Source organism: Vulpes lagopus, chromosome 11 (assembly GCF_018345385.1).
Source record: "Vulpes lagopus strain Blue_001 chromosome 11, ASM1834538v1, whole genome shotgun sequence".
In the NCBI taxonomy this organism is placed as follows: Eukaryota; Metazoa; Chordata; class Mammalia; order Carnivora; family Canidae; genus Vulpes; species Vulpes lagopus.
The window spans coordinates 62,709,037-62,735,726 of record NC_054834.1 but is presented as its reverse complement, the minus strand read 5'-3'; the positions used below and the strand labels follow the sequence as shown (position 1 = coordinate 62,735,726).

General features: G+C 53.6%; 2 protein-coding genes across 4 annotated transcripts; one reads left to right on the top strand and one right to left on the bottom strand.

The window, feature by feature from the left end:
• Nucleotides 1-11,032: 11,032 nt before the first annotated feature.
• YPEL4 (yippee like 4) lies at nt 11,033-15,200 on the bottom strand. Of its 3 annotated transcripts, none has more exons than XM_041773318.1 (5): nt 14,879-15,200; nt 12,879-13,203; nt 12,666-12,709; nt 12,220-12,328; nt 11,033-11,999 (listed from the first exon to the last, which is right to left on the bottom strand). In XM_041773318.1, the coding sequence occupies exons 2-5, from the start codon at nt 13,017-13,019 to the stop codon at nt 11,910-11,912; spliced, it is 384 nt and encodes a 127-aa protein (XP_041629252.1). In that variant the 5' UTR covers nt 13,020-13,203; nt 14,879-15,200; the 3' UTR covers nt 11,033-11,909. The 3 variants fall into 3 exon arrangements, with proteins under 3 accessions (XP_041629252.1, XP_041629251.1, XP_041629253.1); XM_041773317.1 differs by lacking the exon at nt 14,879-15,200 and adding an exon at nt 13,420-13,780; XM_041773319.1 differs by lacking the exon at nt 14,879-15,200 and adding an exon at nt 13,294-13,314.
• Nucleotides 15,201-20,243: 5,043 nt separating this feature from the next.
• On the top strand, nt 20,244-23,619 carry CLP1 (cleavage factor polyribonucleotide kinase subunit 1). The gene is made up of 3 exons (XM_041773264.1): nt 20,244-20,364; nt 21,471-22,098; nt 22,487-23,619. The coding sequence occupies exons 2-3, from the start codon at nt 21,493-21,495 to the stop codon at nt 23,156-23,158; spliced, it is 1,278 nt and encodes a 425-aa protein (XP_041629198.1). The 5' UTR covers nt 20,244-20,364; nt 21,471-21,492; the 3' UTR covers nt 23,159-23,619.
• The last annotated feature ends 3,071 nt before the right edge of the window (nt 23,620-26,690 follow it).

The following is a 26,690-nucleotide window of genomic DNA, read 5'->3' as shown; positions in this document are numbered from 1 at the left end:
CCCTGGGCCAAAGGCAGGCGTCAAACCGCTGAGCCACCCAGGGATCCCCAGGGAAGATGTGTTTGATGCTGGACAAATTCAATTTGTCCGGTCAGTGGGACATGCATCTGAGTTCTGTTAGAAATCTGGGCATTTAGTTTAGAGGTTATATTTTGGGAAGCCATCAACATAGAAGTAACCTTGGGGGTGCCTGGGCACCACCAACATTGAGCATCCATCTCTTGATTTTGCTCAGGTCATGATCTCAGGGTCCTGAGATCCAGCCCAGCATCAGGCTCTGGGCTGGGTGTGGAACCAGCTTATGATTCTCTCTTTCCCTCTCCCTTGGCTCCCCAATCCCACCCCTGGCTCACTTACTCTCTGACTCTTGAAATCAGGCATGTGTATGATTTTGCCCAGTGATAGTAGAGTGTGGAGGGAGAAGAGGGCCGGACAAATCTTTGCAGACTACATATATGCAGGCAGTAGGGGAAGGAAGAGAACGAAGCGTGGGAAGGGACTAGAGATGGGATAGTTGGAGAAGTAGGAGGCGACCTGAGAGAGAGACCCATTTCTGACTAGTCTACAAAGGCAAATACTTGAGAGAGGTTGTGTGATGGAGACTGAGAAAAGAATGAGACTGGCAATGAGGACATCATAGGTGGTCCTAGTGGGAGCCCTTTCAGTGAAAAGAGGGACCAAAGCCTGACAGCTTGGGCTTAAGAGTGAGTAGGTGGGACAGGAAGCAGAGATGCAGAAAGCCAACTGGCATAGGGAGAAGTTTCCTGGCCCATCGTGGGCAGACCTGTGTAGGCCGAGGAGGAAAGTCTGGGCTATGTCCCTCCACGCCCCTCTCAGCGGCCTCTCTTGGGTTCCATGACAGCCCGCTGAGAAACCAAAGAACCAAAACTTCCTGCAAACTCAGTGTTGGCAAACTTCTGTTATACAGAGCTGGTTATTCTAGGCTTTGCTGCTGGCCATGTGGTCTCTGTCACTACTCAGCTCTGCCACCGTAGTGGGAAAGCCACCGGTGACAGTCCATAACCAAGCGGGCACCTCTGTGATCTGATGAACTTGATTCTCAAACAGGCAGGGGGCAGGATTGGGCCCATGGGCTGGGGTTTGCTGACCCCAGCTCTCTCTGGGTTATGTAAAGGGACTGGAGTTACAAAAACGGGGTAACTGATGAAGCAAGAATAGGATTAAGACCTCAGTGAAATGGGTTCACCTCAGGAAGAAAGTACTTAAATTTATTTGGGCATCTGTCTGACTTCCTCTTGGTGTATCTGCCCTGTACTCCTCAACTGGGAGCATCTCGGGGCCAGGAATGCTTCCTAGCAAGGATTCCAGAGCCTTCCACACAGGAAGCGCTCAGACACATAAGTAGTGGACAGAAGCAGGATGTAAGAAGGCAGAGAAGGAGGGAAAACTGAACAGGCTCAGATGGAAAGGCCTGTGTCATCTCCATGAATTAGGAGCCACTAAGTGGCAACCAAGTTCCCCCCAGGAATGTTGAAGCAGGGACGCCACTCTCTCCTAGCATTTCAGATTCAGGCCTTCCAAGAGGTGGGGAGGATTGGGGCAGATGGTCTCCCTGCTTCACAATCACAGAGTTCCATGTGGTGCACCCTGGGTAGGGCTCCAAGGAGGAAAGCAAAGGGGGCACGCCCAGAATGATACCGACTTGCTGTGGAGATAGTGGGAAAATGGAGGCCACTACAAAACCCAGGCACATCCTGGGCCTCCCAGAGGTGGAGGGAGGGACGTAATGGGGTGGCTAGGAGCCAAAGAGCCCCTGGATCCTTTTTTTAACACCCTTAGGGCCCCCAGGTGGCTTGGTCGGTCAAGCATCTGCCTCAGGCTCAGGTCATGGGCTCATGATCCAAGGATCCTGAGATCAAGCCCCTACCTCAGGCTCCCTGCTCAGTGGGAAGTCTGCTTCTCCCTCTGCCCTTCCCCTCTGCTTGTGCTCTCTCTCTCTCTCTCTCTCAAAAAAAAGAAAAAACCAAAAAAACAAAAAGAAAACAAAACCCGCTCTTATAACAGGTTGGACTATTTCTGGCTGTTCCTGGTCTCCTTTTCAACTCTTTTTTTTTTTTTTTTTTTTAGATTTATTTATTCATGAGAGACACACAGAGAGAGGCAGAGACACAGGCAGAGGGAGAAGCAAGCTCCATGCAGGGAGTCCGATGTGGGAATGGATCCCAGGTCTCCAGGATCACGCCCGGGCCGAAGGCGGCGCCAAACCACTGAGCCACCCGGGCTGCCCTCCTTTTCAACTCTTTACTGAGAACCAATGGGCCAAGCAGGGGTTTGGAAGGTGGTGAGCAAAAAAGGAAGCTTTTTTGCAGTCCATTTCTGGGCAGGGGCATCCAGAGACTGGAGAATGAGCCGAGAGGGACGGAGGAGAGTCCGCCCCCTGATTGGATACTGGTATCCACTTTGTCCTGGGAAGAATGCTTGTGGAACACAGATAAGGGGCCTTAGACTAAGGAGGAAGCAGCAGGGAGTGGAGGGCCGAGGGGCAGCTAGAGGAATTGGTAGGCGGCGTCTCTTGGTGGGGAAAAAGAGAAGAGCATCTTCCAGAAAAACAGTATCTTTGGAGGAGCTGAGTAGAGGCTGGAGGGAAGTGTCTGTGCCCTCTAGGATCCATCCCGGCCTGCCTTTTCATCCTTGCTGTTCCCCTTCATCATCCTAGTTTCTCACTGAATTTCCTGCCTACCTTGAACACATCCTACCATTCAGCATATGTTGTCTCCTCTCGTTTGCACTTCCCTGACCTCCTTTCTCCTATTTTCTTGTCTCTGAATCTTTCCTGTTCTTCTGATCTTAGATGCTACTTCCACCAGGAAGCCTTCTTAGATTCCATTCTCCATGGGAAGCAGTCCCTCTTCCTCTGAACGCCTATCTTTTTTTTTTTTTTTTTAAGATTTTATTTATTCACGAGAGACACAATGAGAGAGAGACAGAAACATAGGCAGAGGGAGGAGAAGCAGGTTCCATGCGGAGAGCCCGACATGGGACTCGATCCTGGGACCCCAGGATCACACTCTGAGCCAAAGGCAGATGCTCAACCGCTGAGCCACCCAGGCGTCCCTGAACTCCTTATCTGTCTCTTACCCAGAGAAGTCATTTAGCGGTTTTCACCTGGAAGTGAAGGCGTACTGAAAACAGTAGCCATTCTCCGGGCAACGCTGTGTCTTCCGCTCTCCTATGGCATGTTACCCAGATAGAGGCCCTCTGGAAGCGGGAAGTGGATACCAGCTCTCTGTAGTGGTTCTTTCTCCGCTGGATTAGGGCCTTGGATGCACCAATCTGAGCCTGTAGCCACCAGAATCCTGGACGTGCTGCACCCCTCCTCCTCCAGAAGCTCCAGCCCCTTGTTCATTCTGCTTCCTGTTCAGCCTAAGGATGAACACAGAGTCAACTTCCCACCCTACAGCTTTCTCTCCTCGTGGTAGAAGATGCCACGATGGAATCACTCAATCACATCGATTGAGGGAGTGGGCTCTGGAGGCTGTCCGTGTTCTTGTAACCCTGATGTACCCAGGGGCCTATCTGTCCCTCCCATGGAATTGGCTATCCCTTCATATCAGCCCTACATTCGTCTTGGGTCAGAGAAGTACATTTATTTTTTTTTTATTTTTTTTTTTATGATAGTCACAGAGAGAGAGAGAGGCAGAGACACAGGCAGAGGGAGAAGCAGGCTCCATGCACCGGGAGCCCGATGTGGGACTCAATCCCCGGGTCTCCAGGATCGCGCCCTGGGCCAAAGGCAGGCGCCAAACCGCTGCGCCACCCAGGGATCCCGAGAAGTACATTTATTGAATGAACTTAATGATGTATGTGTGCGTGTGTTGGGGAGGGGGGTGCTGTGCAGAGGCCCAAAGACGTGTACTACATACACGGATGTGTGTTAACTTGAAAGTAAGCTAACCTGCAGTTTGCCCTTGGGCAGGGGACATCTCCCACCCTCACCCCCACCCCCACCATCCTCATTTACATCCTTGAAAAAACAAGAAGTTTGGGCCAACCTGCAATTCGCTAGCTAGCCCACATCTCCCATGGTATTGTGTGTGCAGGTGTGTATCTCAGCTCCCTTGTCAGAACAGAAATTAACTCAAAAAAAGGATCCATGACAGAGGGGTCAGGGATTTGAACCTCATTTCCTGGCCATCCATGCCCTTGGTGATTTGCGATTTGGATCTAGTGGATTTGTAACTGCAGGTGAAGAGAAAGGATTTTTTCCCCCCAACAGGAATCATAGGATGTTATTCACCAGGAGGACCACAAGGGTTCTAGACCTGTAGCCAACTGGCTACGTGTGGCTATTTAAAAGTAATTACAGGGAGGGGCGGGGGGGGGGGGGGGGTGGTGGTGGTGGTACTCAGCGGTTTAATGTTGCCTTGGGTCCAGGGCATGACCCTGGAGACCTGGGATGGAGTCCCACCTGGGGTTCCCAGCATGGAGCCTGCTTCTCCCTCTGCCTGTGTCTCTGCCTCTCTCTCTCTCTGTGTGTCTCCACGAATAAATAAATAAATAAATAAATAAATAAATAAATAAATCTTTTAAAAAATTTTAAAAATAAAATAAAAGTAATTACAGGGGTGCCTGGCTTGATCAGTCACTAGAGCATGCCACTCTTGGTCTCGGGGTTGGTTGTAAGTTCCAGCCCCATGTTGAGTGTGATTACTTTTTTAAAAAACGTAAAAGTAATTACAATTCAATAAAGTAAAAAAGCCAGTTTCTCGGTCACCCTGGCCACATTTCGAGGGCTCGATAGCCACACGTGGCTAGTGGATACCCTATCAGATGACACAGATTCAGAACATTTCCCTCTTCACACCGAAACTTGTATAGGACCACGCTCCGCTAGAGCGATCTGCTGCAAATGGGGAAACTGAGACCTAGCGAGCAGACAGCGGCAAGCGTGTTAGGGGCAGATGTGGACACACAACGAAGGTTCCCGACGGCCAGGTCTGACTCCTACCCTGCCCCCCGCGGCCTCCCTCCCCCAGGCCTCTCTGGGCTCCCCCAACTCAGAGCCCCTAGTGGGCCCAGCACGCGGGCTAGGCCGGGCTGGTCCCAGGGGCTGTTTGTGACCGCGCAGAGCTCCAGATGCTGCACATTCCTGGTAGGGTCAGACCTGCCCCGCGGCGCTCGCGGAATGAGCTTCTCTGAAGAGCCTCAGAGCTTTCCGGAGCTGCCCTCTTCCTGCCCAGCCCGGGGGGCGGCCGGGGTCGCTCCGAGCCCTCGGCCCTCCCGCGCGGACTCGGTGCCGGAGAGGCGCTTCTGCTGCAGGAGGGGGCTGCGGGGGCGCAGGAAACCGCGCCCCGACATCGAACAAGGTCTCCAAGTCCAGCACAAGGGGCGTCTGGGAGCAAGGCTTCTGCAAGCCCAGCCCTGGGGCCGCATTTGGCGGGAAGCGGACCTGCCTCCACCTGCAGCCCCGCGCGGGTGTGTTGCGGGGAGGGGGGCGGGGGGGACGGAAAGGGCCGGGAAGGGCCGGGAAGGGGGGCGCCCCGGGTGGGGGCAGGGGGCCAGGGGCCAGGGGAGGGGGCGCCCGGGAGCGCCCTGACCCCGCCGGCTGTCGGGAGGCGGAGGGGATGGGGGTTGGGGGGGAAGAGGGGAGCCCGGCAGCCAATGGGAGGGAGGATCTCGTTTCAAAAGGGTTAACCCGCAGCCAATGGGAGCCCGGGGGAGCGGATCCTGCTCACTCCATTCAAGAATCCCAAGTATTCAAGATGGACGGCAGGGAGTGTGGAAGGAGAAAGGGGGCGAGGGGGCGAGAGCGAGCCGGGCGGAGGCGAGGGCGGCGGGCCGGGCGGGCGGGCGGCGGGCGCGGGGCGGGCGCGGGGCGGGCGCGGGCGCGGGGCCGGGCCGGGCCGGGCGCGGGGCGCGGGCGGGGGGCGGCGAGGCCCGGGAGGGGCGCGGGGAGGGGAGGGCAGAGAAAGAGCCCGGGAAGAAGGAGGTGGCGGGCAGAGGAGCCTAACGACGAGCCTGTGTGGGTGTCGGGAGCTCCCCGAAGGGTAACGCCGGCGATTTTCGGTTTCGTTCTGTCTCGGGCGGGGAGGGGTGGTCCGGGCTCTTCCTCTCGCCTTCCCGCGCCCCCTGCCTCCCCCACGCGCGGGCATCCCCTCTGGGTCCGCCCTCCCGCTGCCCTGCCCTGCCCTGCCCTGCCCACGGCCGCAGCGGGGAAGCTCGGGGCACGCTCGCCGGGCGGCTTCCCTGTCATTTTCCAGCGGGGGGTGTGGTGGGGCGGGGGGTGCGGCGGGGCAGGGCTGAGGCGGGCGGCCGGTCGGTGCCGGGGCGCGCGTGCGGGCGGCGGGCGGCGGGGGCGGGCGGCGGGCGGCGGGCGGCGGGCGGCGGGGTGTGTGCCGGGAGGGCCGCGCCGGCCGGGGAGTGTGCACCCTGAGAAGTTGTGGGGCGAGCCGCGGTGGCTGCGTGCGGGTGCGAGGCCGGCCCTGGGGCTCGCGGGGTGCGGGATCCGGGGGTGCGGGGCGGGGCGGGGGTCCTGGGGCTCGCGCTCCTGCTCGCCGCCTGGCAAGTGCCGAGAGCGGGCTGAGCCGAGGGCGAGTAGGGCTGGGAGTTAGTGCGCGCGTGGTCCCGCCTGGAGGGGTGTGTGTGCGGGGGCACGGCCGGGTGTTGCGGGGGAGAGCCCCCACCCTGCACTTCCCCTGCCCCTCTCAGCCCGCTCCGCGAGCGCGGCGCTCAGGACCCTCCTGGTCTCCTGCGCCCGTCGCCATGGCTGCGGGGAGGGGGTGGGAGGAGACAGTTGGGGCCGGCCCCTGCCCCTGCTGCTCGGGCTAACCCTCCACCTGCCCTTTCTCTCCCTTCCGCAGGCTGGGCCCCATCCCCTGCTGCTCCGGGGGGCAGGGGCCGGAAGATGGTGGCCAATGAGGAGGGGGAGCGGAGAGAACTTGAGCCGGGGCCTCCCCTCCCCCATTTCCTCCTCGGTCTCTGCACCCGCCTCTGGAAGGAGCTGGGGGATGGCTCCTGGGCCCAAGGTGGGGGAGGGGCCCTGCTGGCTGGTGCGTCGCGGGGCCGCTCTGGAAGGAGTTGGGGGTGAGAGCCGAGGGGATCTTGGCCCTAGCCCCCTCCCCCTGCTCTGCCCGGGGAGAGATCTGGGCGCTCCCTGGTGAATAGTCTGCCACCAGCCTCCCTGAAGCTGGCTGGGCCGCCCTGCCTTTACTCCTCTGCTCCCTGTCGGCCTGATCCAGTTCCCAGCTGGGACTGCTTCGCCCGACACCTGGTGACTGACCCTAGTGGGGCCTCGGTTTCCGCCGTTACAACTGTGCAAACTGTGGGACGGGGCGGGGCGGGGCGGGGCGGGGGGCGACCTCTCCTGCTTCCGGGAGGGTGGGGGATGGGGGGGAGGAAGCTGGAGGGGAAGCCCTGAGGAAGAGCTCCTAACTGGAATCCTGCCCTGTGTGCCTCCCGGCTGTGGAATGGGGAGGAGGGCATCTCCCAGAGGCAGCTGCATCTCTGGAGGCCTTCATTGATGGCCTTCATTGACGGGTGTGCCTGAGGAGTCACCCTCCACACACGCAGCCTCTGCCCTTTTGGGGCTCGCACAGTTTACCAGGCCAGAACTGGAGTTAGGCTTCTGAGAGGGGCGCTTTAGCCAGGATCAGGCCATGCTGGAGCTCTGCACCTTTGGATCTCCAGGTGACCCTCCATGGCAGTCTTCCGCCTTTGGGGTTTGAGTCTCAGGGTTGTTTATCCTGTGTTTAAGCCCCCTTGACTAGGATAAAATGGGGGAAGTTATGAGTGAGCTTGAAAACCCTACGCAGAGTCCCTGGATAAAACCAGGAACCGCTAAGATTCTGATTTCGCTGCCGATGAAAACCCATCCCTTAACGCTCACTACAAGAGGGGGACTCGCCCTCACAATTTCATTCGATGTTGAATCCATACGGTGGATTTGGAGACCTCAGAGGGGAGATGCAGGGGTGAGGCTTCCCCTGCAGCTTCCACCTCTACACCTGGAAGCATCACTGGGTTTCCCAGGACCTGTGACTATACTCTTCCACACTCTGGTCCTGGAGGTACTTCTGAGATTGTCCCCAGGAGGCCTAGCACTCCTCTTTATCCGAACTAAGGAGGGAGCTTTCAAGTAGGGAAGAATAGAGGGTGCTGTGGTCCAGGTCAGCAAGCTCCTCCAAAAGAGAGGCTGACCCAGATCACATCCGGGGGAACACAGTTTCATGTGAGTGTCCCCTAAACTTGTGTGGTTACCACCAGTCCCTTCTGATTGAGTGCCAAGCTCAATGTATCCTTTTAGCTACCTCCATGAACCCTGTCTCCAAAAAAAAAAAAAAAAAAAAAACCTTAAGAAAAAGGTAGTCTGTTGGGAAGAGTATGAGGAAGGGGACAAGAAAAAGAGGGTTAGCCCTGAGATGGGAAGACGGGGGTCTCAGGATGAGAAGGGGCAGAGGGAGGCCAAGAGAGCTGAGTGGGCCTGGGCCTGGGAGAAGGGGCGAGGAGGCAGGGCCGGCATGCCTCTGCTGCGGGCCGGAGCTCTTTTCACATTGTGCTACTGTCTGCACCTACCACTAGCAGTGCAATGTTAAAAGGGCATTGGCTGCGTAGCGCTACCCAGCGCCGGCTGCCTCCTCAGCATCAAGACTTCCTCTCCCGTCTGGGCGCCAATCAGCTGTCCTCCTGGTGAGCATCTGGGAAGCCTATTAGTAGCCATACTAACAGCTCACATGTATGGAAGCACTTACACGTGCTAGACACTTCAGAGTTGGTGGTGAGACCGAATAACTTCTTGGCAAGTAACCTCCCCCATTTGACAGATGAAAAAACTGAGAGCCAGACAGGCACCACGGCCACGGTTATACAGCCCTTAAATTGCAGAGCCTAGATAGAACCCTGTCCTAAGTCTGACAGCTCTCCCATTTTTTTGTAGACCTATCTGGAGAGAGGGTGGAGTGGGTTCGGTCCAGGGAGAGGGTACCTGAGCAGAGGGGTTGGAGGGTTTGGATGCCACCTGCTGGTTGTATGAGGGTATCTTCCAAAGCCTCAAACCTTTAAGGACAAAAGTGATGGCTTGTCTCAGAAGAGTTCCTGGGGTTGGAGGGTAGATGGGGAAGGTTGAGAGAGTCACTGATAAGACCTCCACAAGCAAGAGTGGGTGCACGGTGAAGGAAAAGAGCTAACCCTCACCAGGGACAAGGATCTGTCCCTCTAGCATCCTGCACCTGCAGCTCTTAGGGCACAGAAAGGAGACCCCACCTTCACCTGTAGTTCCCAGCTGGGACATACAGGGGATTTCATAGTGATGCTTCTCCAGGGCCCACCTGTCTGAGCATCCACGGTTTGGACAAGTACTGTCCATGGCCTGACCTTAAAAATTAAGTCGGATCACTGGGTCCAAGGCCACTAAATATTCCTTCCAGAGAGATTACAAAGAACTCTCTACCCCCCTTCTCTTTCCCACGGTATCTACGTATGTAGCTTAGTCAAAATTTGTGAGGGAAGGGCAGATTTGGGGAGCTTTAAGAAGGTAGCTTATTTGTGCCTGCTTTTCAGGGTTAGCATTGGGGTCTGAGAAGAGAAGCCTTCCTCCTCTTCGGTGCTAGGATTTCAGGTCCCTTGCTGGATGGAGCCTGAGAGCAGCCTCTCTGGCATCAGTGGGCGTGCAGAACCTGAGCGATGGGACAGACTGCTCTGAGGCACGGAGGTGTGGGGCATTATTCCTTTGTGGCTTGCATTTGCCTTCTTGCATCTCTGGGTCTTCGGCTTCCCTTCTGCCTTTCTGCCCAGACAACCTCTCTGTTCAGATGTTGACAGTTAGCTTATGTCCCTTACTTTCTTCAGTGTATTAACATACACTGTTTGAGCCTCTTTGGGCACAAACAGCCATTTGATGATGTCACTCCCCTCTTATTCGAAAACAAGAATTTTTCAGTGTTTTCCCAATACCCTTGGGATGAAATCTAGATCCCCAAATGGTCTGTCTTTCCTGTGTTCTCTCTCTTTCTCTCTTTCTCCCTCCCCCCTGCTGGCACTTCCACTCTGGCTCTGGGAAACTTCTCTTCCCTCCTCAAAATAACTGAGCTCAAGCCACTCGACTCGCAGTTTTCTCTGCCTGAATCAGGCCCCCTCCCTTTGTCCCCCTCTGCCCACCTGATGGCTCCTCCTCTACCTCCCATCAGTCATTACTTCTATGAAATCTACTGAAGTCTTCCTTGATGCCTCAAATCTAGGCTAAGCCTTTCCTCGGAGCTCCCGAGCCTACCTTTCCTACCACCACCACTGCCCAGAGCCCTTGTCCCTTGGCCCTGGATTTGCCTGGTTATTGTTTTGTCCTCCCGCCAGACTGAAAGTCCCCCGAAGTCAGCCTTGCTCATCATTGCATCCCCAGTGCTGAACACAAGGCCTGGCCGGTCACAGGTGCTCTACAAAGATCTGCGGTATCAGTGAATGAATCAGAATAACAAGCTAGTGTACACCCCCGCCCCCCAAAAAGACTTATATAATGTGCACAGTCCACCCTGCCGTTGTCTGTGACCCAGCAAACAACAGTGGGAATTTCACATCACTGCCAAGGAACTGCGCGTGGGTCACACGGCACCGATGCTGTGATTTTAAACCCTTACGTTCCACTTGGTCCCTGCTGCCCAGGGCAGCACCTTGGTTGATCGATTTTCTGTTCAGCTTTCTGTGTGGCCACAAGCTGACCCAAACATTTAAAAAATTAGGCTGAAAGGCAGTGGGACCCAAGAATACACTGGTTCAGGGATGAGCACCTTTCCAGGCACCCCATCCTGGATCCTGGCACAACCGGGTTCATTGCCCTGGGCTCTGGAAGAGGAGCTGACCTGGATGTTCCCGCTGGGACACCGCTCAACAAAAGTTCCCTCTTCACTAAGCTAATCTCATCAGAAGACCCATCCCCTGGCTAAAGCTCCAGTGGGGTCTCAGCACGGACAGAGCAGTTGCTGCCCTCTAGTGGCCCGAAGGGACAGGCCCCAGGGGGGTGGTGACAGGACCCTATACTGAAGGTGCTCGGGAAGGAAAGTCAAGAGGACAGAGTGCCTCACAGTTGCTTTTCCCCTTTTTATTAAAAATAGACCCAAACACTTTATGTATCATACAAAAGTTTCTTTCGCTGGTGGCAGCCACAAGGAAGCCTGGCCCCGTGGTACTGCTGTCCCACCTCCCCTCCATGGGACCGTGGCCCCAGGAGCAGCGGCTAGGCCTCAGCATGCCCAGAAAGCCTACTCGCTCTGGAAGCAGCTGACCGGGGTGGGGGGTGTCCCAGGAGCAGCCTGCCCACCCCACCCACTGGCAAAGGGTAGATACTCCAAAAGTGCCTCTTTAGTGCCAAGATGAGCAAACAAGTGGAGTGAAATGGAAACCCCTGTGATTCTTTTATTTCCCAGGGCTTGGGATCTGGGATTTTTTTTTTTTCCCTTCCACCCCCGAATCCTTTCTCCTGTGAACGGGGGTGGGAAGCTTTACCGTCAGAGACTGGTGTCTCACGGTGTCTGAGGCCAAAATTTCACTCCAACACCAGCCCCTTCTCATCTGCTACTCCCGTGGCCTGGGACCTACCAGCCCCGTGTCTAAGGCTTGTCCTCCATTCACTCAGAAGAGAGGTTAGGGCCAACACGGATCCTTCCACGGTCCTCTGCCTGCCTTACACCCTGCCATTACCTCCATTCTCAGGACCTCAGCGTTAGAAGGACCCGTGACCATCTGTCTCTCCCTGAGCCTTGAACACCCCTGGGGTACCCCGGGCCCCTGTTCCCAAGGGGCCTAGGAGTGACGAGGTGGAAGGGGTAGGGAGGGGTGGTGGGAGTTGGGTTCCCCCCAGGGGTGGGGCAGTACTCATGCTGGTATGGACTGCTTGGCAGGGCCAGGGGACAGGTGTGGGGAGGGTGGGCATGCGGAGGGAGGGCACAGCCTGCCTGAGCCCCTCAGTCCCAGCCGTTGTCCTTCACCATGTGTGACATTTCAATGATGTATTTCCCCTCCTTGTACTTCTGGCTTGTCTCAAAAGCCTGCTCCTGGTGGAGGGGAAGCAGTGAATGTAGGACAAAACAGACACCCCCACCTCCTCCTACCTGGTGTAACCCCTCCCCCGCCCCCAGGGGCTGCCGCCCAGTCCAACCCAGCAGCTCCTTCTTGCCTCTCGGGACCATGCAACACCCTGCAGTGGTCACTGGGGCTCGGAGGGCCACACAGCACCCGTCCACGTAGAGGGCGGCCCCGTCTCCCGGTACTTACATACTTCCAGCCCAGGGTGGTCTTGCAGCTCTCGCAGAAAATGTCAGCTACCGAGTGGAGCCCCGTGAGCAGGAGACGCTGCTCAGCCGGTCCGCAGCCCACGTTGACCCTGTCTCGGGAAACACGAAGGACCCAGCACCGGTGGAGTTGCTCTGCCAGTTCAGGCCCCCAAAGAGCCCCAAGGAACTTCCATCTGGGAGTGCTCCACCCGCCCCCTGGAAGCCCTGCCGGCAGCGCTCCGGCCCCCAGGACTAGTGGCTGGGCCTCCTCTCTCCGGGGAGTCAGTTCTGCCCAGACTCCACGACACAAGCTGCGGACTGAGTTTCTGAACCCCTTTGCGAAAGGAGAGGCAAAAGCCGAAGGTGCAAGGCCACCTGCTGATGGCTCACCCCCTTTGTCCACACTCAGACGCACGCGCACATACACAAAGAGAGAGGGAGACTCACACGGAGTTAAACAGGTAGGCTCGGCCATGGCTCCCTTGGAAAGACTGTGGAGACATAGGACAGACGGTGACTGCGGGGTGGCCCGAGGGCCCCACTGCCAGCATGCCCCAGGGGTGAGGAGGGCGGACGGCTTTGTGGCCTCTCCCCTCGGTGAGTCTGGATGATCCCGGTGGGACAGAGAAGAGAGGAGTGGCGGTCCCCCACCTGGTGTACCTTGGAAATAAGCTCATCGTGTTTGGCCAGGTGTGCGCGGCAGTGGACGCAGCTGTAGGTGCGGTGGCAACGGGGCAGGTAGCTGCGGAATGTCTTGGCGGGGAGGCAGGCGGGGCCCGGGCCAGGGTCGCAGCTGGGCATGACCGGCTGGAGGACGATGCCCTGGCGGGCCGGAGGGGCTGGCGCCGTGCAGCCCCCACACAGACGGTCGCAGGTGAAGCAGCGGAGCAGGTTGGCTAGAGCCGTGTTTCAGGGCAGGAGAGATGTGGGGGGGCTGCCCGGCCAGGGCCCCCCCAGACGTGAACCAGATAGAAATGGAAGTCACCTGCGAAGAGGAAAGAGTGCATCAGGAGAGTCTTGACCTCCCGAAGAGCCCCTCCCCAGGGGGAACGGAGAAGAGGGGATCTTTGGAGACCCTCAGCGTGCCATCACACTGTCTCTCAGGCCCCTGGAATCCCGGCTCTGCTGGTGGCCAGTCCAGGCCTCCGGTGCCACAGGCGGGGACACTGTCTGTCCCTCCTGGGGCGGGAGGAGCCTTTACCAGTCTCCACCGAGAGCAGCCTGCTGCTACCAACGCTGCCATGGGAGCAACGTCTTCGGCGGCCGAGTGTCCTCTCCTGGGCTTCAGCCCTTTTGTGAGGGTCTGCATCCCACATGTGCTGGCAGGCTCGGGTTCAGAGCCTTTTACAAGTTGGGGAAGCCTGGCGGGTTTTCTCTTCTGCGCCTCTATTTGCAATGCAATTGGTCCTTCACAGATTTGGGGGGTGGAGGGGGGGGAGGCCAGCCCAGAAGGCAGGCACACACACACCCCCTAGTCAGCCCTCTCCTGGGGGCTGAAGTCCTGCACCCTGGGAACTAGAATTTCGTAGATGTCTCCTTTGCTACCAGAGACCTCAGACATGGCCCCTCGCCAGCCCTGCACTTTGGCCCACTCATTCCAGCTCAGAAACAGCAACTGGCTCTTTTCTCAGCCTCTGAGCCCCTTGATCTATATACTGCTCTTTGCTCACTGTTGCCTTAGCCTCAGTTAAAGACTTGGACATACAGCCCTAGGAGAGAAAATACCTTTCTTTCAGGCAACTCTAACAGCTGGAAGCAATGGGAAATGGGGATCACGTCAGGGAAGGCCGCATTCTGGGGCTAAGTGGTGTGCTGTGGGAGCAACGGGCAGCAGAAGTGGGGGGACTCCTGTTTTCCAAACCTATGCTTTGGGGTACAAGGCAGAGCATGTTTCCACCTTCTTCCTGAGGTAGGGACCAACAGCAGTGACTCTGTGGGTGACATTAGATAAAATTGCTAGGTTCTCATTAGGAAGGCCGAAGAAGACGTCATTATCTGCCCAGACTCCAGCCCCAAAGTGGCAGAGGGTGCTAGAGGCAGCAGATAAGAAGGGAGGGGTCATCTGTTGGCTCTGATAAGTGAGTGAAGTCCCGCCTCTTCCTCCATGGTGCCTTCGGGCCTGTGATGGGTGATTTAGCTCAAGTCTGGTTCAGAGGTGCCAGGTGGGTGCTCTGGCAATGCAAGACCACTAAGCAGAGCAGAGGCGGTGTGGCTGCGAGTGGCCAGGGCACACAGGCTCTCGTCCTGTCCTCTGCGGTGGCCGCCTGTGCCCCAGCTGTTCCAGCCTTTCCTGGGCCCACCAGGTAGTCTCCCTGCAGAACCCAGACAGAGCCCATCTTCAGTTTGAGGTCCTCTACCCCTGGCTGGGCCCTAGAAAGACACCTTGAGCTGAGTTCAGGGTGACATTGGGCTCCGGCCGCAGGAGATGGGCCCTTCTCACCAGCATCCAGCGTTCAGCGCCCACTTCCCAGGTCTGCCTTCAACTTTGCCTGTGAGTTCCCCTCTGCTGCGCTTCACCTACTGCACCGGCCAGGGGCCTTGCACTGGGTCCCAGCTCTCCAGCTCCTTCTCCAGCCCGCAGCTCACCTCCCTCCCTCTCTCTCCCCAGCTTCCCCATCAGGCCAAGGAGAGGCTGCCCAGAAGGCCAGAGAATCACTCACAGGAGGGGGAGCAGGGGGTCATCGCTTCCCGGGCTCAGATCACAGGCAGATTCAAGTTGGGCAAATGAAGAAAAAAACAAAGGCAACCTGAGCACCAGGGAGAGGATGTTCCCCCAAGTGAGATGGGGCTGGACCTTGGGAGGTGGGGGCGAGAGAGCGCTGGCGGGTAGGGAGGGGGGATGCTGAGCAACCAGCGCTGACAGGAGAGGTGCCCAGGAGGAGGCTCCAGGAACCAGGTGCGAATCCTGTGGCTGGGGGTGGGGGGACACGACACCTGCTCACAGTGATTTTCTCATCTGCTCCGAGGCTTCACCTCCCCCCCCCCCCCCCAGGCTGGCGTTCTCGGCATGGTATGGTCCAAATAATTAGCAGCGCAGCCAGCTCCCCGGGCGGGCGGGCTTCGGGGGTCTGCACCAGCAGCAAAACAATAACCAGTGAGGCCTGATGCAGCAGCCAAAGTTGCCGGGAAATAAGTGCGGGAACCGTCAGAGCTCGGAGAGGGATGGAGGAGCTGAGAGAGAGGAGCCGAGGCAGCGGGGAGGGGGAAGGGAGGACAAAGGGTGGATGAATAATGCTTTTGCGATGGGGAGAAAGCAACACGCAGCAGGAGGAGGAAATTTGCAAAGGGGAAAAAAATTCATTTGGAGAAGGGCTGCCCCCTCACCTTGAGGTCTGCTCCAGAGATCTCCGTCTATCTCTCTCTCTCTCTCTCAATCTCTCAATCTCTCTGCTCACTCTTCTCTCTTCTCTTTCCGCTCCTTCAATGGGGAAGGGGATGGGGGCGGGGGAGGGGAGTTAGGGGCTCGGGCCTGGGGCTGCCAAAGCTGGCCAGCTGCTGGGGGGCCAGAGGTTGTCTCTCGTCTGTACCCCGGTCTGTGGGTGAATGTAGCTGTGTGTTGTGGAACTGCATCATAACACTGTGAGTCATCCGTCCCCCCACCCCCTCACCTCCCACGTCAGAGCAGGGCTGGGAGACACAGGAGGCGGGTCGGCAGGAAGGGAGGGGGCAGGCATCGAGGGATGGGTCTAGAGAAGGGTGCAGGGGGGTGGGAGCAGAGGGCCGGCCGGCCGGGAGGCGTGATGCTAGAGGAGAGGCTGGTTGCTGAGGAGAAGGCAGTGTGGCCAAGGAGACGGAAGGAACCTGGGGAAAGGATGGGGCTGGGCAAGGATGGAGCAGGGGCGGCAGGGCTGGAGGAAGGGAGGCGGCCAGGCGATGACAGTGAGAGATGGATGCAGAGTCAGGCGTGTGCACACACATCCAAGATGATACGTTCCCCATCTCAGCTGGGACGCCAGCCTTGACGCAGGGAAAAGGAAGACATATTAATTGTCACACGGGGTCAACTGTGCCCCCAAGCTTGAACCGGGCGCTTCCAAGCCTCAGAGCCTCAGCTTGATGCCCCTGAAGGACTCCTAGATGGAGTCTGACCTCTCTCAAGCAGGCACCTCTTCTCAGCTACCTCCACGTTCCTTGTGCTTCGTGAACAGAGACGCCCACATTACATAAGCTTCTCCACCGGGCTGTAAACTTTGAGAAAGGTCCTCTGGGCAACTCCTGTCTGCATCCCGGGACTGCAGTGCCTAGCGCAGAGCTTCCCGACGGAAGATGATCACACACCGGCAGTGGAGCTGCATCTTCAGACGTGGTCCAAGTGTCTGGCGCTGGTCTCAGAGAGACCTTAGAATAGCAGCTCTGCCAGTATAGTCGCCAGGAACCGCTGGGAACTTACTGATCCTTTTTGTGCTGCTCGGTTTCCTCGTCTGCTAAGTGAAGCTCATGATACTGACCTCATGGAGATGTGAGGGTGAAGCGAGGTAACATGTAAACACCTAAAAAGTGCCTGGCACGTGATAAGCACTTAGTAAACCGTAGCTACTTCGAAACGGTGTTCTCCACGTAATACCCTTAAACCCAGAGAGGATTTACTATTAAGTTCTGATATCTCAAGAGACATGTACCAAATCTCTTTCTTATGAAGAACCTCTATGTTTCAGTGCTATTTTTCTATCAGCTTCCAATTATATTTCATTTGACTCAGATTCTGTTTCTCATGGAGTGCTGTCCTGTGTATATCTCTGAAGTATGTGGACAGAACATATCCTCTAAGATAAAACCCCCAATTTCTTTAAAGTGTTTTTAAAAAAAGATTATTTATTTATTCATGAGAGACACACACAGAGAGAGAGAGAGACAGGCAGAGACACAGGCAGAGGGAGAAGCAGGCTCCATGCAGGAAGCCTGATGTGGGACTTGATCCCTGGACTCCAGGATCACACCCTGGGCCAAAGGCAGGTGCTAAACCACTGAGCCACCTGGGCTGCCCCCAAACCCCCAATTTCTAACGGAGGCTAGCTACCATCTAGAAAATGAAGTGTGACAAAGATAGGTACTCAGGTAGGACAGCTCGTGGGTCATTTTTCTTTTCACATGTAAGGAAGGGAAGCGTAGGTCAATGGTGGGTAATGGGAAGCATTGCTAGCTGGGTATGAAAAAATAAAAGGAATTCTGAAGATTTAACCAAGGAAGATTCTGGGGTTGAAGATAAATTCTGAAACACCGTGCAGGTGCCTTGAGTGATATCATCAGAGGTTTGGAACTAAGAGGGAGACTTGGGTAAAGAAGGAAGTGTTTCTGTATGGGCAGTGGATGAGAGAGGAAAGGTAAACGGAGGAGGGATTTGAGGAACTATTCTTGAGGAAAACAATGGGAAGTGGGAAAAAATGTAGGTGAGTAGTTCTTAAGGCAAGGATGGAAAGTTTGGAAGCAGAAAAGGGATGCCAATTAATTTAACTCAGGAAGAAAATGATCAAGGTTTTAGCTGGTGAGAATGAAAAAGAAATGAGGACAGTCTTCTTTGGGGGGGGGGTGGAGATGGCAGGAATGCTTGGTGTAAGATGACAAGGGAGAAAAGGAGTGCAGGCATGCCTAGATGCTGTAAATACTGTGCCCTCACTGTTTAAGAAGTGAGTTGGAGGGGATCCCTGGGTGGCGCAGCGGTTTGGCGCCTGCCTTTGGCCCAGGGCGTGATCCTAGAGACCGGGGATCGAGCTCCTGGTGCATGGAGCCTGCTTCTCCCTCTGCCTGTGTCTCTACCTCTCTCTCTCTCTCTGTGTGACTATCATAAATAAATAAAAATAAAAAAAAAATAGTGAGTTGGAGGGACGCCTTGACTGGCTCACTAGGTGAAGTATGGGACTCCTGATCTCGGCTCTGTGAGTCAGAGTCCCATATTGAAGGTAGACATTACTTTTTAAAAAATAAGTGAAATGGGAGATAGTCTAAAGGCGGGGAGAGGTTTCTTTTCCCTAAATTCAGCTTGAGATGGCTGCAAAAATAAGCCAAATAAAGATGACCTTCAGATAATTGGGAGAAATTGCCTCAAGGGACAGAGTGTGGAGGCGAAGAAAGAGATCTGGGAAATAGACTGCAGGGAAAGAGGAGAGGCTGAGCTCATTCAGGGAGGGAATTTGCAAACAGAAGCCTGGAACTGAATTTTTGAAGGATGGTGAATGGTTACGGGATACCTGAGAGTTCACAGGAGAACTAACGCATGTGTGGTGAACGAATGAACTAAAGCAAACCATCAAGGACTAAGCCGTAGAAAGTGAGGATGGCACTGCCTGCTGACAGAATGAGTGCGAAGGTAAGAGTGGGTGTGAAAGAGGCAACCCAGAAAATTGTCCCAGGCTTCTTGATCCCGAGTAACCATGAGAATCGGACTGAAGAAAGTACTCATCTATAAGGAGGGGGTGACAATTATAGTATGTGTTTCATAGGGTTCCTGAGAGGATTACATGAATTTACACCTGCAAAGCTCATTGAACAGTACCTGGCATCTAACACTACCTGTTTGCTATCATGATAACTGGGCTCGGACTCCCAAATCCTGAGTTTGAGTCCTAACATGGGCAAATCCCTTCCCCTGTCTCCGTCCTCCTCTGAAATTGGGAGATCATACAACTGACTTTACATGTTGGCTGAGAAAGAAAATACTGGAAAGGGCTTTAAAAAATTCAAACTGGGCAGCCCGGATGGCTCAGCGGTTTAGTGCCACTTGCAGCCCAGGGCGTGATCCAGGAGACCTAGGATGGAGTCCCACGTCTGGCTCCCTGCGTGGAGCCTGCTTCTCCCTCTGCCTGTGCCTCTGCCTCTCTCTCTGTGTTTCTCATGAATAAACAAATAAAATCTTTTTAAAAAATAAAAAATTCAAACTGCTGTACATGTGGATGGCATTATAAGAGCTCCCCCTCCTCAACCTATAAAAAAAACTCAAAAGCTAACATCAGATGCTGTGTTACACTGTGTTACACTGTGCTTAGGACTTTACATGAGTCATCCATGCAATCTTTAAAACGACTTTAAGAGGTTGGGTACTGTTATTATCCCTGTTTTACAGACAAGAAACTGGGTCTCAGAGAGTTAGCCTGGTTTGCCCAAAGCCACACAGCGAGAAAGTGGCCGAGCAGAGCACAGATTCCAAAGCCCAAGCTCCCGAGGCTGATGGATGCGGCCCCTACTGCTGCCTGCGGGGTAGGTGGGCGGCCTTGTACAACTGTTGGGAATTCAGGGAGGGAAACCGAGCCCCCCAAAGAAATCCCCGCTCCGGAGTAGAGACGTTGTTGGGTAATGACTGGAAGGAATTCTTGGACGTTTAAGTGTTTTATTAAAACAAATTGTAGGGACGCCTGGGTGGCTCCGCGGTTGAGCGCCCGCCTGCAGCCCGGGGTGTGATCCTGGCGACCCGGGGTCGAGTCCCGCGTCGGGCTCCCCGCATGGAGCCTGCTTCTCCCTCTCCCTGTGTCTCTCATGAATAAATAAATAAAATTTAAGAAAAAATAAGTTGCAACGCCGTCTCGGTGCCAAGCGCTGTCAGGGAGGGGACGACACCCAGGCCGGCCTCGTCCACCTGCCTTAGCCCCAGACGTCCCCGGGTCCCACGAGGGGTTCCGAGGGATTCCGCTAATTCCCCGACCTCCTGGCTTGTGGACCAGGCAAGCCGACGGTCGTGGGACCCAGACGGCGAGCCGACCCACCTCCCCCTCCCCCCGCCCCTCTCTCTCCCGGGCTGCAGGTGAGCTGGAACCTCGGGGGCGAGAGTCCGCCCCAGCCGCGCCCCGGCAACCATTGGCTCCTCGGCGGGTCCCCGCCTCGCGCGGGGCGTCACCGCATCCTACCCGCGGCTCGCGCGCTTCGCGAACAAGGACGCCGCCGCCCCGCCCACCTATGGCGTCACGATCAAAACAATCTTGTAACTACAACTCCCAGAAGGTCGCGCGGCTGCGCGAGCTCCGCCGCTGGAGGTAGTTCCGGCAAAACTACCGATCCCGATAGGCATCGCGCGGCCACTGTTCCCACTGTTCCTGCGTCGCGCCTGCGCAGAACCGCCTTTGTTTCCAGCGTGGATCCGGGCGGGCCCGGTGTGCCGTTGGGTTTAGGCGCTGTCGGGGGCTCCTCGGTTTACCGGTTTGTGTTTGCGGCTGCACAGGTGAGATAACGGCCGGCCCTTTGGGACCAGGGCACATTTCGGCGTCTCGGGGTTCTGGGACAGATGCTGGACTTAGACTTGCGGTTCGCAGTCGGAAATCGTTCTTCACCATTCCTCGGTTCCTCGGCGTTTTCTAGTTGACGAAGTGATTCTTCTTCCCCTTCACGGATCCCCGCAACACTTGGGGAGAGGAAGTGGCTCAGGGAGGTCAGGTGATTTGTCTAACGACAGTAGTAGCAGATGCTGAGGGGGGCCTTAGGCTATTTTCTTTTGTTTTTTTTAAGATTTTATTTATTTATTCATGAGAGACACACAGAGAGAGGCAGAGATGCAGGCGGAGGGAGAAGCAGGCTCCCTGCAGGGAGCTGATGTGGGACTCGATCCCTGGACCTCGGGATCACGACCTGAGCGGAAGGCAGATGCTCAAACCCTGAGCCACCCAGGTGCCCCACCCCAGGCTATTTCCTAAGTTCGAACCCAGGGTTCTCTGCTTTGCATTCAGTTTGCAGACGCTCTTTCTTGTGGACTAAGAGAGCTGGGAGGGTATTTGTCTCCTTTTCAAGTCGAGTATCCCAATAGAGTGACGAAAGGAGCGATGGAAGTGATATAATCAAGTCTTAGGTCAATGTGTAGATATACTTTTCTAATGTATGAGTCAGGGATCCCTGGGTGGCGCAGTGGTTTGGCACTTGCCTTTGGCCCAGGGCGCGATCCTGGAGACCCGGGATCGAATCCCACATCAGGCTCCCGGTGCATGGAGCCTGCTTCTCCCTCTGCCTATGTCTCTGCCTCTCTCTCTCTCTCTCTCTCTGACTATCATAAATAAATAAAAATTAAAAAAAAAAAAGAATCTAATGTATGAGTCATTTATTCAGTCGTGTTTTTATGAGGTGCCTATGGGTTGTCGAGCCTTAGATACTGGAAGTAACAGCAGCAAACCAGACGGCCTAACCCTTACATTCCAGTGGGGGTAGACAGGCAAATGTATAGTGAGACGGGGTGATCACAGCTAAGGGGAAGAATGAAGGTAAGGGGAAATATCCAGGGGAGGATTTTGAGTAGTGTCCTAACTCCTGTTTCAATCTGGTGATTAATTTGTGTTCTAGGCACAGCAGCTACACAGAAAAGATGGGAGAGGAGGCCAATGACGACAAGAAGCCAACAACTAAATTTGAACTAGAGCGAGAAACAGAACTTCGCTTTGAGGTGGAGGCATCTCAGTCAGTTCAGTTGGAGCTGCTGGCTGGCATGGCAGAAATATTTGGCACAGAGCTGACCCGAAACAAGAAATTCACCTTTGATGCTGGTGCCAAGGTGGCTGTTTTCACTTGGCATGGTTGTTCTTTACAGCTGAGTGGCCGCACCGAGGTGGCTTATGTCTCCAAGGACACTCCTATGTTGCTTTATCTCAACACTCACACAGCCTTGGAGCAGATGAGGAGGCAGGCGGAGAAGGAAGAAGAGCGAGGTCCTCGGGTGATGGTCGTGGGCCCCACTGATGTGGGCAAGTCCACAGTGTGCCGTCTGCTGCTCAACTATGCAGTGCGTTTGGGCCGCCGTCCCACTTATGTGGAGCTGGATGTGGGCCAGGGGTCTGTTTCCATCCCTGGTACCATGGGGGCCCTCTACATTGAGCGGCCAGCAGATGTTGAAGAGGGATTCTCTATCCAGGCCCCTCTGGTGTATCATTTTGGCTCCACCACTCCTGGCACCAACATCAAGCTTTATAATAAGGTCAGAGCCAGAGTCAAGGTGGGATGGAGGGAAGGGCTGCTATCAGAGTAGGAAGCTGTGCAAAAGTGTGCTAATTAAAATTGTCTATGGCCATTTCTTTGCTCCCTTTCAGCTGGGATTACTGTCACATGACTTTGGAAGACAGTTTCAAATATAAGTCAATCTCAGGTTCTTAAGTATTCCTGTGGCCCTGTTCTTAAGTAATGTACTAAATTTCTACTTAGGACACGAAACAGAAGAAGCCACATAAAATCGAAATCTGTGTTATGGGGTTAAAACCTTAGCCATTTAGAATGTCATTGTTTTCTGATACCTAATAGCCACTTACTCTACATAACTATGAGTTTTTTCGTTTTGTGTTTCCTCACCTTGATGCTCTCTTCTGCAGATTACATCTCGTTTAGCGGATGTGTTCAATCAAAGGTGTGAAGTGAACCGAAGGGCCTCTGTGAGTGGCTGTGTCATTAACACCTGTGGCTGGGTCAAGGGTTCTGGGTACCAGGCCCTGGTGCACGCAGCCTCAGCCTTTGAGGTAGATGTGGTTGTGGTTCTGGATCAAGAACGACTGTACAATGAACTAAAACGGGACCTGCCTCACTTCGTCCGAACTGTGCTGCTCCCTAAATCAGGGGGTGTGGTTGAACGCTCCAAAGACTTCCGACGGGAGTGTAGGGATGAGCGTATCCGTGAGTATTTCTATGGATTCCGGGGCTGTTTCTATCCCCATGCCTTCAATGTCAAATTTTCAGATGTGAAAATCTACAAAGTTGGGGCACCCACCATCCCAGACTCCTGTTTGCCTTTGGGCATGTCTCAGGAGGACAATCAGCTCAAGCTAGTACCAGTCACACCTGGACGAGATATGGTGCACCACCTTCTGAGTGTTAGCACTGCTGAGGGCACAGAGGAGAACCTTTCTGAGACCAGTGTGGCTGGCTTCATTGTGGTGACCAGTGTGGACCTGGAACATCAGGTGTTTACTGTTCTCTCTCCAGCCCCCCGCCCACTGCCTAAGAACTTCCTTCTCATCATGGATATCCGGTTCATGGATCTTAAGTAGAGACTGGTATGAAGCCTTGCTGCCTGGGGCATCAAGATCTTCTGGCCATCATGAAAGGCAAAAAAGTTGGGCTAAAGTATGAAACTGTTGAGGCCAAACAGATGAGTAAATAGTGAACTAGTAGAAAGCATATTTCTACCTCTGAAGATGGGTGGTGGAAGCCTAACTTTTCTGATCTTGAACCAAAAAGAACCAGGAGAACATAATTGGTTTCGTGGATCACCAAAGGTGCCGCTTTGTATTCTCCGAGGCCCTGGAAAATCGTATTTTTCCCACTATGCTACTTGGTGGACTAATTTTTAGGAGGACTAATTTTTAAATAATTTTTAAAAAATTATCACTGCTTTATATTCTGTACATAGCACTTGTTATTCCATTTATCCAAGATGAAAGATTGAATCAGAAGACCTCTTTCTAATAAAGTTCAAACTTGGGAAATTTTAATAAATATTTTTGCCATACCACAGAAGTTGGTATAATTTTTTTTTAAATTTTGTTTTTTCCCTTAAGCACGATGGAAACATTGAAGTGAGTTATTGCTAAATGCTTCAAAGAAAGCCAAGGGCCCACCTGTGAGCCAAGCAGGTGAATTTTTATAATGGTTTTCCTTTCCTTGTAGGTAAATAGATGCTAAATCTGTTAATGCCAAGTTTACTCTGAGGAGCTACAGAGGCTGGTGATAAACTTGGATTGAGATTTCTGGTCTAATCATTTTCCATACATAGCTCATTTGCTCTCAGCTGCAGCTGTCTTTCCTATTGTCCGTCTGATTGGAACTGGGCCCCAGGTCAAGGTGTAAATTGAATTTTCGGGTGGTAAGAAGCTGGGAAAGAAAGCCCAATTCTCTTTGATTTCTTGCAAATGATTTGTGTTCCTAGTTTAGACTGGATTATTGAGTATTATCTGATACCCTTTGATTCATTCTTTCCACAAGTGTTTATTGAGCATATGCTATTGGCCAGGAACCATTCTAGATGGGGAACAAGATAGACAAAATCTTACAGAGCTTACATAGAATAAGCAGACAAAAAAGGTAAGTGCTATGTAGAGTTAAAATTGCGTGGTCTGGGATCCCTGGGTGGCGCAGCGGTTTGGCGCCTGCCTTTGGCTCAGGGCGCGATCCTGGAGACCTGGGATCGAGTCCCACGTCGGGCTCCCGGTGCATGGAGCCTGCTTCTCCCTCTGCCTGTGTCTCTGCCTCTCTCTTTCTCTCCCTGTGACTATCATAAATAAATAAAAATTAAAAAAAAATGTTTAAAATTGCGTGGTCTGAGACAGAGAGACTGGGAGGGTTAATTAGAGCGGGTGGTCAGGAAAGGCCTCCCCTGAGCACATTTCACATTAAGACTTGAATGGCTGTGTGAAATTGGGACGTCTTGGTGGGGGAAACAGTTCAAAATCCTAAAAAAGGAAAAATATTGATGTATTTGATGAAGGGAAAGGGTAGTGTGGTGTACTGAGGGGTGAATGGTAAAAATTGAGGCTGGAGGGGGCAATAGAGACCAGATAATGTAGGGCTCTTGTAATCTCAGAGCAGTGGCAAAGGATGGGAGAGGGGTGGTGTCTTAATTCCTTAATTCAGGCTGCTGTAACAATGCCAGACTGAGTAGCTTATAAACAGATTTCTCAGTTTTGGAGGCAGGAAAGTCCAAGGTCAAGGCATCAGCATGGTTGTGTTCTGATGATGGCTCTCTTTGGGGTTGCAGACTGCCTATTTCTAGCTATGTTCTCACATAGTAGAAGGAAGGGCCAGGGATCTACTGTGGAGCCTCTGTTGTAAAGACACTGATCCCACTCACACAAAGATTTTACATTCATGGTATCTAAGCACCTCTCAAAAGTCCCACCTCCTAATACCATTATCTTTGGGGCTTAGGATTTCAACATATGAATTTTAGGGGGACATATTCCAGACCAAAGCAGGTGGTTAAATGGAGGAATGGCCTGATTTTGAAAAAAATCATTGCTGTGTAGAATATGGATGATAGACGGAAGAGTAGGAGCAAGGATATGTGAGACTTGTAGTTTCAGTGTGAGAATTGATGGGATTAGACTAGCAGAGGTGGAGTAGGAGAGTAGATTGCCTTGATCTTTTGGAGGTAAGATGGCACTTGCTGATGGGAGTGGTGAGGAAAAGAAAGTGGAATCAAAGCGGATTCCTGTAACTAGATTGGATATGAGATTGGGGAAACTCAGGGAGTTTCACTCAGGGATGAGGGAGTATCAAGAGTTCTACTTTAGCAGTATTAAGTTCTAGCTGTCTACTAGTTATCCATATGGAGATGCTGTGTGAACACATGGAAACAAGAAGCTAGGTTTGGAGAAGTTAGGGGTGAAAATTCATGGGCACTATTGGCTTACAGATGGCTTTTTAACACAGTAGTATTGAAGTCAGGGACTCTGTAAATGAAAATCAGGAGACAGATGGACTTTCAGGGCACTCCAAACATAAGAGGTAAAGTGTAATGAGAACTAGCAAAGGAGACATGACCATGGATCTGGAAGCATGGATGTCAGTATTGACCTTAAGAGTGTAGTTTTGGAATGGTAGGAATATAAGTCCTATTGAAATATATTATTGAAGAAGTAGAGATAATCTCTATGGTCAAGAAGCTTTGCTAAGAAAGGTGGGGGGAGCTGGATGTAGGGTCAAGGGAGGATTTGTTATTTTTTTATTTATATTTTTAAAAAGAATTTATTTTTATTCATGACAGACACAGAGAGAGAGGCAGAGACACAGGCAGAGGGAGAAGCAGGCTCCATGCAGGGAGCCTGACGTAGGACTCGATCCTGGGTCTCCGGGATCACCGCCCAGGCTGAAGGTGGCATTAAAGAGCTGGGCCACCGGGGCTACCTTGTTAGTTTTTTAAGATAGGATTCCTTAGCATTATCAACAGCCTTGAGTGAGAATTTAATGATGGGGAGGAGAAACTTGACACCATTTAAAAAAAAATATTTTATTTATTCTTTAAAATAAAGACAGAGGCAGAGATACAGGCAGAGGGAGAAGCAGGCTCCATGCAGGGAGCCTGATGTGGAACTTGAACCTGGGACCCCGGGACCACACCCTGAGCTAAAGGCAGACGCTCAACCGCTGAGCCACCCAGGCATCCCTCTTGACACCATTCTATTTTGTTTTGTATTTTTCAAATACAATGTCAAATTTAGAAGAAAATTTGGAAGGGGATGGGATCCAGAGCACAAGGGAGAAAGTGCTTTAAAACAAGTGGAGACATTGCCTAAGGACATGAAGGAAGACAGCAGTATTTAAACATAAAGAGGTTGGGGCACCTGGCTGGCTCAGAAGAGCATGTGACTTTTGATCTGGGGTCATGAGTTCAAGCCTCACTTGGGTGTAGATTCCTTTAAACAAAAACAAAACCCAAAGAGGTCATTGGTGGTTTTGGTATTGAAAAACTAAATCTTCTCTGTGTCTATACCCAAGGGTTACAGTTTGTTCTTGTCTGCCTGTTTGTTTATGGGGAAGTTGAACTAAAAACGACCTTGTGGTTTGCCATGTATCAGCATGACA

What these genes read in the sequence shown, in the direction of transcription:
- YPEL4 (XM_041773318.1), bottom strand. Translation starts at nt 13,019, where the DNA reads ATGCCCAGCTGCGACCCTGGCCCGGGCCCCGCCTGCCTCCCCGCCAAG. An exon ending in GCCTACCTGTTTAACTCCGT is followed by an intron (nt 12,329 to 12,665) that starts GTGAGTCTCCCT and finishes TTCCCGAGACAG; the next exon opens with GGTCAACGTGGGCTGCGGAC. An exon ending in CCACCCTGGGCTGGAAGTAT is followed by an intron (nt 12,000 to 12,219) that starts GTAAGTACCGGG and finishes CCCCTCCACCAG; the next exon opens with GAGCAGGCTTTTGAGACAAG.
- CLP1 (XM_041773264.1), top strand. Translation starts at nt 21,493, where the DNA reads ATGGGAGAGGAGGCCAATGACGACAAGAAGCCAACAACTAAATTTGAA. An exon ending in ACATCAAGCTTTATAATAAG is followed by an intron (nt 22,099 to 22,486) that starts GTCAGAGCCAGA and finishes TCTCTTCTGCAG; the next exon opens with ATTACATCTCGTTTAGCGGA.